The sequence below is a fragment of the Polypterus senegalus genome, chromosome 1 (assembly GCF_016835505.1).
Source record: "Polypterus senegalus isolate Bchr_013 chromosome 1, ASM1683550v1, whole genome shotgun sequence".
Classification (NCBI taxonomy): Eukaryota; Metazoa; Chordata; class Cladistia; order Polypteriformes; family Polypteridae; genus Polypterus; species Polypterus senegalus.
In genome coordinates, this window is record NC_053154.1 from 133952642 (window position 1) to 133966603 (window position 13962).

A 13962-nucleotide genomic window follows, 5' to 3' on the forward strand; every position below is an offset into this window, starting at 1 on the left:
AGAAAGACTTGTCCTTGTACTAACTGAGTAAGGAATCTGAAAATTATTTTTATATTCACCAGGAAGAAAAAAACATAAAAGTGTACTCCAATTTTGTATATTCAGAAACCTGTTTTTTAAGCAGCAAAACATATTTGGCATAAAAGTAAATTTTACAATTAATTGTATTATTAGTTTTTTAAATATAATTATGCATAATTCCTCTCAGCAATATTAGAACACAGATCATATAAATCACTCACTTTGGTTTTCTCACAGTACTCAAAACGTTTCAGTTTGCCTACAATATACTCCTTATAAAACATTTATTCCTTTTTACTGGACACAAATAAATTAGATAACATTCTGAAATATTCTGAGCTAAGAGTCTTCCCATTTTTATACTTTTTTTTCATGATTAATGAGGCTTTTTATTGCAGTAAAAACTGGCAAATGCTAATATGCAATGTTATCCATCCATCCATTTTCTAATCCGCCGAATCCGAATACAGGGTCATGGGGATCTGCTGGAGCCAATCCCAGCCAACACAGGGCACAAGGCAGGAACCAATCCTGGGCAGAGTGCCAACCCACCGCAGGACACACACAAACACCAAGCACACACTAGGGCCAATTCAGAATCGCCAATCCACCTAACCTGCATGTCTTTGGATTGTGGGAGGAAACCGGAGCACCCGGAGGAAACCCACGCAGACACGGGGAAAACATGCAAACTCCACGCAGGGAGGACCCGTACCGCCCTGCAGTGATATGATACTTCTAAAACAACTACTCCAAAACTGGATGTTTAGTTAATTTAATTTTCTTGCATTACTCAAAATAGGTAATGTGTCTTTAATCAGTAAGAGCAAAAGGCAAAAACAAATAATTATCATTAAAAATACCTCAAAAACACAGATTTTGTTGTTTTTTTTGATAACAAGCTACCTTCAGATGTTGTAATATTTTACTTAATTCTTATTGAAACTACAAAAAATGAGAAATGTGGTAGTAAGAAAACCATTAAAAGCAGAATATGAAATGTAGATTTTTTTTTTATAAACCAGCTGTCCCAAGACATAAGGTTTGGGTTTTTTTAAAAGGATGAATCATAAGTACCCATGGTACTGGGGATTTTAGGTATTTCATAAAAGTTCTTTTTTCAAACAAATAAAAAAACTTTCAAATTAAAATAGGAATATTGTGTCTCAACATGGCCAATAAAGAATCACTGCCTAAAACAGACCCAGGGATTTCAGACATTTTTAGTTTTATCTTCTTTATCAATATTAATTAACATCAAAACAATCAAATAAATTGAAAATCTCTTCCAAGATTTTAAAGATGCTCTGAAAATAAATAAAAAAGGGATTTAAACTTCAGATATGTAAAGTACAGCATTATGTATATTTTCAAGAAATAGATTGCACAAATATCTTATAAATCTCTGAAACTGACATTTAAAAACAATTAAAAAACATTCTAGAATAAAAGCTTTTCCCCTATTTAATCAGGTTCAGTCTTTAATATTACACTTTTTTTGGCAAAAGGTGATGCTTTCAGTGTTGAACTGAAAGAAATTGAGCTTAACTGGATATCCGCTGATAAAAGTAGATATAGCCCAAATCTTTAGGTGGCCTTTCTGACAGAGACACTTTATGGTCATTGTAGAGAACCCATCTGAAAAAAAACATACATATGACAATTCATTAATACCACCTTACATATGCACAACAAAGAGAAGGAATGCATAAGTATTTCTCTGATTGCACAAAAAGAGTGAGATCTATTCAGTATCTATCAATATCTCTTGAAGTCTAATAAGAAAATTGTCCAAAATATCTTAAACATATTTGTTTTAATTAGATCATTGCATGTACCATTTGAAACTCTCCAAGCATCCTTTTTGAGAATACAATAAAACAGAACTGCATTGTTAAATTAGCCTGCTAGTGCTCTGTACACAGAAAAAATAAATATGGTAACATTATCTTTATAACATCAATATGATGACAAGAACACAAAAGTGTTAGCTAGTTGTGCCTTGTTTCAAATTTTCTCAACTTCCAGAAAATAATTTACTGAATAAAGACATAGATTCCCTTATTAATATCAATTTATCTTGATTCTTCAACAGTGGAGCATGAACTGCTTTAATGTACACTATCACAGGGAACTAAAGCCTTGTATACATGGAAATTAGATTTTCGAAGGACTATTTTTATTTTTTTTTTACCTAAAGTGGAACCATTGAGGTAGGATCCAAATCTGTAAGTGACACTCTTCAATGTTCATGGTATGCTGTGATGTACCACAGCAGTCACTTTTTTTGCTTCAGAAATGTCACAGTATAATAACATATAAAGTACAAAATAACTATGAAATGTGTACACATCTAAAATAGAGTTACATTTACTTTCCACCATGCCATTATATTACCAGACTTTACTTAGGAATGACTTACAGTTATTTGCTTCAACATTCATTATTCTTTACTTGGCACTTTTAATACTCTTTTTGTGTATACCGGATTACTACCACCCCTCTTTTAATTTTCTCCTGGTTCCATTTTTTAAACCAAGGCACAAGTTGGTCTGACTAACAACATAATCAGAAATTGTGAGTGGAGAAGTCTATCCAAAGTTAGAAAACCTAAATGACATGTGGAGAAGTCTATCCAAAGTTAGAAGAACCTAAATGACATATCTGCCATTTACAAACTCACTGATTTATTTGCTACTTACAATAGAATACCAAGTAAAGATGTGTTGAAAACATTTTGTATTGTGAAATGTGTGCATTGCTACACCTGGGATAGCTTGAGGATGTAGATATCGAAGGAAACCTACCTGTGAATTAGCCAAAAGTATTTGCACATTGGTGCCACAATTATGGATTTCAGATGAGTGCCTAGATCTGGTAGACCAACATAAAAGGACAGCTGAACAGAGACATGTGTCACTGGCTAAAGGTAGACCACTAAATGTTTTGGAACACTATGGCCAAATCAACGTAGGCTATTGGAAATAAATCAACAAATGATAACATGCATAAAATAGATGGGACATTTGCATGGTACTCGAATGAATGGCTCATATGATGGAAAGAATGTTTCCAACAACTAAACTATCAAAAAGTACCACAGAGACCAACAGCTAACCCATCACTCAAAGAAAATGAAGCAACTGATGCAAAACCTAGACAGGGGAAGAAAAATTGAAGTGGCAGTGAAGCAGCCTTGGATGGATGGAGTGAAGCTATTTTGGTACTTAGAGCAAATTCCTGCAGTACTGAATTGAGAGATCATTGCTGCTAAAGAGGTCAAGGGCAGACCAATAGGACAGAGCAGGCTGGTTTCTACAAACTGAGGATGCTGTGACCAGATCTTCTTCATCAGCCAGGCCATGGATGGGTGTATTACTCATTTATTTTTGAACAGCCTTCTATAGCATATAGAAGGTAGCTCTGTGGAGGGAGGAACATATATCAACAAATATCAAACGCTTGTCTGAAGAAACACAACACAGATGTGATGACACCCAAAATAATTTTTTGGAGGAGTTCCCATTTTGATTTGCCATTACAATTCAATAATCACATTAACAAGACGATAGAAATTACATACACGAAAATGAATAATACTTATAGAAGAAATATGTGTTTAACTGGATTTTGAAATTAGTAATAGATTTTTTCTCATGGAGGCTTAGAGGAAGAACATTCCAAACTTTAGGGGCTATCACACTGAAAGTTCTGCCACCCATTGTTACTAATTAAGTACAGTTAGTAAGTTAGCATCCGATGATCTTTATGCATGAGTAAATGACTTGTGGGTGAATACAGACAGAGGCCATTTATCTGTTCTCATCCTCTTAGATCTGAGTGCTGCATTTGACACTATTGATCATAATATTCTTAGAAATAACCTTAGTCAATGGGTGGGCCTCTCTGGTAGTGTCTTAAATTGGTTTGAATCCTACCTGACAGAGAGCAAATTCTTTGTTAGTTGTGGTAACTACAACTCAAAGACACATGATATCCGATATGGTGTTCCACAAGGCTCTATCCTGGGTCCGCTGCTCTTCTCAATCTACATGCTTCCATTAGGTCAGATTATCTCAGGGCACAACGTGAGCTACCACAGCTATGCTGATGACACACAGCTGTACTTATCAATAGCACCTGATGACCCCAATTCTCTTGATTCACTAGCACAATGTCTGACTTGTATCTCAGAATAGATGAATAGTAACTTTCTCAAGTTACATAAAGAGAAAACTGAAATCTTAGTGATTGGCAATAATGGATACAATGAGGCTATTAGAAATAAACTGGATACATTAGAATTAAAAGTCAAGACGGAGGTAAAAAGCTTAGGGGTAATTGTTGACTGTAATCTGAATTTTAAATCGCATATTAATCAGATCACTAGGACAGCATTTTTTCACTTAAGAAACATAGCTAAAGTTAGACCTCTTATATCACTGAAAGATGCTGAGAAATTAGTTCACGCATTTGTTTTCCATCGACTAGATTACTGTAACGCACTCCTCTCAGGACTACCCAAAAACGACATAAATCGTTTAAAACTAGTGCAGAATGCATCTGCTAGAATCCTAACTAGGAAAAGAAAATCCGAGCACATTTTTCCAGTTTTGATGTCACTACACTGGTTACCTGTGTCATTCAGGATTGACTTTAAAATTCTGCTTATGGTTTATAAAGCCTTAAATAATCTCGCCCCATCTTGTATATCGGAATGTCTGACACCTTATATTCTAAATTGTAACCTTAGATCCTCACATGAGTATCTCCTTAGAATTCTAAGAACAAAACTTAAAAGAAGTGGTGAGGAGGCCTTCTGCTGTTATGCACCTAAAATCTGGAATCTGGAAACACTGCTGAAAACATATTACTTTAACATGGCCTTTTTATAACTTCACTTTAACTTAATCCTGATACTCTGTATGTTCAGTTCATCATAATAACTATTCATGGTGGCTCTAAAATCTGTACTGACCCCTACTTTCTCTTCTGTTTCTTTTTCCGGTTTCTTTGTGGTGGTGGCCTGCACCACCACCACCTACTCAAAGCATCATGATGCTCCAACAATGATGGATGGATTAAAAGGCAGAAGTCTACGTGACCATCATCATCAAGTCCTTCCGTAAGAACCTTAAATCCAAACAGGACTGTTTCATTTATGTTAGTTAGAATGCCCAGAGGGGACTGGGCAGTCTAATGGTCTGGAATCCCTACAGATTTTATTTTTTTCTCCAGCCGTCTGGAGATTTTTTAAACTTTAAAAAAAATTTTGTTATACATGTTTAATTATGCCATCCATTCAGAGGTCTAAGCTTATAACTAGTTTTAATTTCACAAATACGTTTATCGTGTGGTGATTGGTTATGTGCAGAAAGAAAAAGGATAAGAACTGGGGGTTTAGTATGTCAGATAGAGACAGGAGTCTAAAAGTAAGAAAAAAGTTGGTTCAATTGAAAAAGCGTTTTCTAAAGCTGAACGCTCGGAGGTTGAGCGTTATGCTAGGCTGTTCAATACTGCTTCTTTAGAAGAGTTTGACCAACGATCAGCTGTGGAATTCTGGCTGTTACCTAGCAACAGGCACATCACTCATAAAAAACCTGAAAAGTCATCAGCATCCACTTCTGCAGGACAGTCAGTCCAGGAACCATGCAGTTCAGCTCAAGCGAAATGAACAGCATTCAGCCCATGTTGTCTGAGATAGTAAAGATTCTTGAGGGAGAAGATGTTGCAAGACAAAAGCTGAAGAACGTGGCAGAAAATGAATCAGGACAGTGTTCTGTTATGTAACTGTAATATATGAAAAAAGAACTAGTGTAGCTATAATGAAGACATTGTTTATTAGCCAGTTAAAATAAGGGAATCTTTTATATAATGTTCCATTGTGTTTTTAACAAATTACACCTTCACAAATGACTGTCAGCACACTTATGTAATACTGTGTATGACCTTTCAACACAACCTGTATATTTAAAGAAAGACATTTTCACACCCACTTTAACCAATGGTGACCTATTACTGCAAGCTTTATTTTTATTTCATGAAGTTAAATTAGATTTTTTGGGAGGAAAGAAACAGAATATTGCAAAATGAACGGTTTATTATTTAATAAGAAAAGGAAATTAATTAAATGTAATGCAATTTAGAATTTAGAATATGACCTGTCAGAGGATGTTCAGACTACACTTCACAAGCTCAAATGATCTTTTGTATGTCACTCTATGTCAATCATAGATGACACCATCATTAAATACAGTGGAACCTCGGTTTGCGAGCATAATTCGTTCCGGAAACGTGCTCACAATCCAAAGCACTCGTATATCAAAGCGAATTTCCCCATAAGAAATAATGGAAACTCAGATGATTCGTTCCACAACCCAAAACTATTCATATAAAAATGATTAATACAAAATATAAAGTAAAATACATAATACAAATTAACCTGCACTTTACCTTTAAACAGAATCATGGCTGGTGTGAGTTTCTAAACTAATGTGGGATTCCACCCAATGGGACGACACGCAGAAGAGCGTCCCAAAGCAATCGCAGTCTCCCAGCGCTGTAGCAGTTCGCCGTATAAGCGCATCCAAAAAGATCGCAGACATGCTATAACCGCCTGTCGTCAATGAGTCATACAAAGAACATTATAAAGATCCCGCTACAATAAATAACAGTGCTGTTGCTATTTCACACTGAATAAAGCTGGTGTTAAAGTACTGAGACTCAGCTTCGTGTTTTGGGGAGCAAGATGGGGACTCGCACTTCACAGCGCACACACACACGGTCACAATGCTGTAGTAAACAGTATACGCTCGTACGGGTGTTGACTATATGAGTGAGGCACGCAGACTCAGACGGAGAATAGGAGAAGATTGCCAGAGAGAGAGAGAGAAAGAGAGGGGCGAGCGAGCGAGATAAGGAGGCGCTGGGCGAGCGAGATAAGGAGAGAGAGAGACACGCTGGGCGAGCGAGATAAGGAGAGAGAGAGAGCGCTGGGCGAGCGAGATAAGGAGAGAGAGAGAGAGACGCGCTGGGTGAGTGAGCGAGCGAGATAAGGAGAGAGAGAGAGATACGCTGGGCGAGCGAGCGAGATAAGGAGTGAGAGAGAAGAACCATCAGCTCAGTTGTGATCACATGACGCTCAGCAGACAAAGTGTATCCATACTACTCATATTGCAAGACATCGCTTGTTTATCAAGTCAAAATTTATTAAAAATTTTTGCTCGTCTTGCAAAACACTCGTAAACCAAGTTACTCGTAAACCGAGGTTCCACTGTATATGTAAAATGAACAAAGACTGAAAAGCAGTAAGAACAAGTCAAATTCCTGCTTCCACTTACTTATCTTTGCTAAATTTGATCTTTATTTCATACTAGACATTAAGCCCGTTACAGTAACGGGCGCTAGAACAGTAGTGCATAAACAGTAGGAACAGTCCGTATTAAATGGCAAGGGACCTTGTATGTGGCTCTAATATGCATCACTGTATTGTGTGCCTTTAATTTTCTCTTGCAGTAATATTGGTTTGTATTTCCGTAAAATGCCTGTAATTTTCTCTGTCAGTAATACAGTGGTACCTCAGTTCACGACCATAATTAATTTCAAAACTCTGGTTTAAACCCAATTTGGGCATGAACCAAAGTAATTTCCCCCATAGGATTGTATGTAAATACAATTAATCTGTTCCAGACCGTACGAACTGTATGTAAATATATATTATAAGTTTTTAAGCAAAAATATAGTTAATTACACCATAGAATGCACAGCGTAATTGTAAAGTAAATGTAAAAACATTGAATAACACTGAGAAAACCTTTAACAACAGAGAAAACTAACACTGCAACAGTTCACGCTATAGCGCTACGAACCACTCACTAAAAACACTTTTTTTAATGAGTTTTAAGCGCAGGGAAACAAAATGAACATTTGAAAAATCCATAATTTAATAAACAACCAAGAAAAATAACATTGCAGCAATGAACGTGCGCGCCTGTGTGTCTGTCTCTCTCTCTTTGTCTCTCTCGTGCACGTGTCTGTCTCTCTCTCTCTCTCTCGTGTGTCTCGCGCGTGTGTGTGTGTGTCTCTCTCGCGCATGCGCCTGTGTGTGTCTCTCTCTCTCTGCACAGGGAATGCACAGGAAGAGACTGAACATGTGCGTCCCCGCGCATGTGCACTTCACCAGAAGACACACATGGAAACCTGTACGCACACAGGGGTTTTATCAAGGAGGATGATTAAATGCACAACCTTTCTAAGACGTTTTTTACTTACACTTAGCAGGCTTTTTAAACTGCTTCCTATATAGGCGTAGCAATCAGATACAGGTTGTATGTAAAATAAAGGTAAAATATTATTTGAAAAAAAAGTATATGAACAATATTTTTAGTCCTACGATGTAAACAACATCTTAATGATTTCAAAAATATTAAACAAAATAAAATAAAAATACATATAAAAAGTGCTGTTCCTGCTCATATTAATAAATACTTTATTCAATCTTTACATTCTATCAATTTTCTTAAATAACTCCTAGCACAAAAGAGAAAAATAACCTTCAACATGACATAGAGGAAAGAAGCCTTTGGGACATACAATAAGAGTAATGAGTCATTCTTTCTGGATTCAGCACATAATGTTTCTTAATGATTAAGGTCTATTGTCTCTGAAGTCACCAGAGAATGAAGTTATTTTGTTGGCGGGTATAAAATGATTACAGAATTTCCATGTTTTAAATTTGCACATATATGCCTTAGAATTTTTCTTGTTGCTACTATTAGCTCTCAAAAATTATGACTTATTTATTGCCAAAACTGTACCTTACTCATTACCTGAAATCATAATTTTAAAGAGTACCTATAAATATATATAAAGAGTGTCGCAATCAATAACATACCTGCCCTCCTTTTTTATATGGCATACATAATGTCCACACATCGTGGATGTTCCCATGTGGCTAATGAAAGCAATTAACTCATATTCTGTAAAAGAAAACACCAAAAAATGTACATCATATTAAATTAGAATTAAATATGTAGCTGCTGTTCTGAAACCATTTTTTTTAGTTTAAAAAAATATTGGAAATAAAATGTTTAATCCCTCAGTATGGTCCTGAATAGCATATATCATTGCATCTGAAATATGACATGCTACCAAAATGCATTTGAGTAGTTAAGAATATAAGACATTTCATACTGCACTACTTAAACAGTTAATATGTAACAAAAAAGAAATTTTATAAATAAATGTATTTTGGTAAGTTAAGCATTTCACATTATAATACATACATTTTCTTACAGCAACCATATACATAACTTCAAAAATACATTCCTGCAAGTCACAATATTGCTTGCAATAATCATTTATATAAATATTCATTCCTATCATGGTGATGTATTATTTTAAATTGTTTTTTATCCAAATAAGTACAAATGACAGAGTATAAGACACTTGACAAAGGCTAAACAACATCATATCTTTGCTTTTCATTTTTCTGGGTTAAAATAACTATTTTTATTTTTGGAGATGCATGATAATAGTATCTGTCAATAACTTCAAAATATACCATAGTTGTATATATTATTCAAATAACAGCCAAGTAGGCGTTTTCATATTTAACACTGCCACTACATTTTTTTTAATAGTAAACCATCAAGGCTATGTCAAGTGACATAATTTCTTTGCACACAGGATGCATTGTTTACATATACAATAATTTCACTTGAAATTTTGGCATACATTTTCAATCAAAGAAAAAAATCTATCAAAAAAAAAAAATTAGAGCTACAACTACATTGACATTTACAGTGCAGCTATTTAGGAAAAGTTGAGAAAGGTCAAGAATGTGATGTGCACAAAGATGAAATAGTTAAAGATTTAAAAACACAACAACAATTGCCATCTACTGTGGCGTTTATAAGGATAAGCCGGCACGAGAAAAATAATATATCAGCAGGAGAGAGGGGATGGAGAGAATCCAGGAGAGAGAGCCGATGCAAGAATAAGTGAACAAGTGAAAGAGGGGGCATGCAGCCATAACAAGAGGCCCTCAGGGAAGCAGTTGGCCAATGTTCAGGGGCTGTATTAGAGGATCACTCAAGCTAAGTGATTCAGGGAGCTGGAGTGATCAGGTGGTACAAGTAACTCTCTGTGGAAGTCCAGGAAGGCAGCAGGAGTCAGAGAGGTTCAGATGGTGAGCCTTGCTGGTGGTCCATGGACAGTAAGGATCCGAGCCTGGGTCTGGATGGGGAGCCCTGCTGTTGGAGGAGCAGGGACCCAGACCAACAGTTTAAGAGAATTTGGCGTCTTCTCCCCCTGCAAGGTCCAGTCAGGAAAAGGGGAGAAGCAAAGATAAAGAGACTCACTGTCTTTTTTTGAAAGAACAGTTTTCTTATCTGTGAGTTTTAACTTTAGTTTTAATAGAATCATTTATTTGATTAATTTATCCCCCAATATCACTTCTTTTTATTGGACTATTTATTCATTGGAATATTTGAACTGCACTGTTTTGAACACTTTGGTTTTGACTGTTTTTAATAAAAGCACTGAAGCACTTATGCACCTATTCCTTCCTAAATGTGTGTTGTGTCCTCAACAGCTGGCTCATCCTTGGGTACGCTATCGGTGATAGGGGGTTCAAGGGGCTCCCTGGAAGGACCTGGTAGTGTGGGGCCTACCTGCATCATCAGAAGACAATTATTGTTATTGTTATATGTTATACTCAGCTCAGAATATTATTAGCGCATACTGCAGCTCCTCTCTGTTTAGGGGCTGTATACTACCCTACAAAAGGCTAAAAGTAATATTGAAGACCTTAACCACCTATCTTCCACCTCCTTTTGGGAAACACTACAGGACCAACAGCGCTAACATCACTTGACTCCTGGATAAGTTTTCATCCTCAAATTAAGGTAACTTGGTAGCTGTGCTGACAACTGCACAAGCCTACTTCAAGCTATAACGTAGAATAAAGCTTTAAAACTAGAATCCCTAAAGCCTAAGATAAAAGTCACAATCCCGGGCCATCTTAAATTCCTTCGCACCTTTCCATTAGTATCTTTTGTTTTGTAAATGTGTCGATCAGCACAAGCAGCAAGCAGCCTGCTACCCCACCCCACCGCCATAGCTCAAGTTGGACAAACAGTTCTCCCAGCTCAAGTCTGCTTATCTGGGTCTGAGGTGCCTGGAGTTGTATAGGTTAAATAATGTGTCATTATTTGAAACACATGCATTTCATGTGTGTTCCATGTCTACAACAATCTGGGTAAATGTAGGATGAAAGGAAATGCAAGAAAAAAAATGTTGAACACATAGCTAAAACAGAAACCTTTTTCATGTTATAGTACTAATGACAAAATTTTGACATGAAGTGTATATGTGTGAAGACTGAAGTCCAAATATCAAATAAACACTTTCACAAAAAGTACAAGTATAACAAAGCAAGTGCACTTTTATTCAAGAATATAACTGAAGAAAAAGAAATCGGGTTAGGGTATAATGCTGACACAACCGCTTGGGTGGTGTAGAGGTAAGAACTGCTGACTCATAAACAAGAGGTTGTGGGTTCCATTCTGGGCCCTTCCTTGATCTACCATTTTGACAAGTGAGCTGCTCTTATTGTTACTATTATAGAATATGAAAACACATTTGATTTAACTCTGTAATAGCCAGTGTAAATTTATGGTATTTGTAAAGGTTAGCGTTTTTTTTTTTTTTATTCAGTTTTATTCTCTCACGTTCATGTTCGCCCCGATCTGACACTGCCGTTTTCAAATAAAGACGTGTTATAACAGAGGTGAACTCAGATAAGGATGAGGGTTCTACATCGTAGAAAGAGAACAGAAGCCCTCCCCGCCAGAAACGTCCACCCCTGCATAAGAACAGTGCAGCTGCACCAGGCATAACGGCAAAAGATGGCACCGTTTAGATGCAGCAACAGGTTGGTTTTCATCCTGCCAATGAATATGCCACACACGTTATTCAACGAAACAGCAGGGCCGAGAGAACTTGCCAAGGTATCGTGCAAAGTTCCATTTGCAATTATGTTTTTTGATGGTCTTAATATGAAAAAAATCTATATGTTAATTAAATAAACTCCACATCGAATATTGTTTACCTATATTTATTTACTTTTCTTCCTACAGTGTAAAGTCAAAGTAGACTGCACTTAAGTGCGACGGTAGCTTCCACCTGCAGCTATAGGCACTTCAGTATGTTATCAATGGTAATAAGGTGGTAATTTTAACTGTCTTCTAAAAGTGGCCCAGAACCACAACCTCCTATATCATGTTAAAGAGTTAAGAATGAATGATTATAATACAAAAATACAACAACAAAAAAATCTAGTCCCCGTTGCATATTTTGAGCAAGAAGTTCTACTTATATTTTTTGTGGTGTTACACAGATAAAAGTATTTAAAGAAGAAATGCTTCAGCTTTTTATTTTATGTTACTATATAGAAAAATATGCTACAAACATTGAGTGATTTTTTAACTGCATTTAGTAATGATTGATAATATTATCTTTACTGTCTGCATATGGCTTTTACTACTTGACAATTGAAATTCTTGTGTTAAGAAACATTGCATTAATGTGGCTAGAAAGAAATGCCTATCCTAACCAACCCTAGCCCCAATATTGATATGTAACTAATTCTTTCAGCTGCTTCTAAACAGTTCTTAAAGTGAAGAAGAGAAAATATCTGCATATTGCAACATTCTTTCAATAAACTATGTGAATTAATGAAAAATGAGTATCAATACCATATATGTTAAAGTGTTATACAAACTTTGCAGCTTATCCTTTTTGGAACCACAGGAAAACAGAAAACTAGGATGAATGCTAGTAACAGTAACATGACCTACATACTACAATAGGCCAGAATGTGCACACTTACTAAGGCTGTTAAAAAGAAGCAGTTCTCCTGACAACACAGTAAAGTAAAGCAATGTAAAGGAAGGAAAACTATACATTTTGTGAAACATGATAAACAAGATACACTTAACAAGAATTTAGTACTTACTTCCTGGTCCGTCTCTAACACGCGGTCCAGTAGGCTCACTGTCTGCCACATTGCTGGTAAGGACATCATTGCTATTAGTATTCCCCTCATTTTCAGCAATATCTGAAGCTGCTTCACTTTCTTCTTCACCATTGGGGTTAGTGAATATCCAGTCAAGTGCTCGTTCTAGGTTATTGTTCTTAGGAAAAATATTTGAAAAACAAAGCCATAAGGCAACATTTACAGAGTAAGAAACATCCATGGAATAAACTAAAAATGTTTGGTGATTTTTAAAGAACTACCAACCGTTTCTTTTAATGCACGAATAGCCTGATTTCTAGGGAAGCCCATAGATGTAAGAATTGCAACACTCTCCTCTGGAGGTTGGTTTTCCAATATAGGAGCAGTTCCAAACCCTGATGGGCCAATCTCACTGAAACTGGAAAGCACCAAAGGCTCTGCAAAATCTAGAAAAGGAACACAGAATTTACTTTTAACTGAGTAACATGATTATTCAATGATTCATGAGAAACATGTACTATAAATTTTCAACATTAATCAAGTATTTCTGGGTTATGAGCTCTCTGTATTAATCCTTGCTTTAAGTATATCATCCATAACTACAAATGAAATTGCCACTAATATTTGAAATTCTATGAAGTAAAACAACCTCTTAGATGCATAGACATTCATCTATCCATATTCAAGATTATATACCTTTTTGCCAGTGTAGAGGAACTTTACACCACAAAGTATCTGGGTTTACAGAGGTCCTATTATCTTTGGTTGCAGAAAAAGCAAAAGCTTTTGATAAAGTAGAATTCGGATATCCTTTTACTGTACTGAGCAAATTTGAGCTTTGATCCAATATATGTGTTTGGTTCAAATTAACATATATTTCGGCATTACTCCTGTAATCTGTATTATTCTATTTAATAATAAAC

General features: G+C 36.0%; 1 protein-coding gene across 3 annotated transcripts in view; it reads right to left on the bottom strand.

Annotated features, from left to right (window-relative positions):
• Positions 1–657: 657 nt before the first annotated feature.
• usp13 (ubiquitin specific peptidase 13) overlaps positions 658–13962 on the bottom strand; it is a 263677-nt gene continuing 250372 nt past the window's right edge. For all 3 annotated transcript variants that reach the window (XM_039758594.1, XM_039758584.1, XM_039758575.1), the window contains 4 exons: positions 13325–13485; positions 13040–13217; positions 8915–8999; positions 658–1659 (listed from right to left, as the gene is read on the bottom strand). In XM_039758594.1, the coding sequence (XP_039614528.1) occupies positions 1566–1659; positions 8915–8999; positions 13040–13217; positions 13325–13485 (518 nt within the window). In that variant the 3' untranslated portion in view covers positions 658–1565. The remainder of the gene's footprint in view (positions 1660–8914; positions 9000–13039; positions 13218–13324; positions 13486–13962) is intronic.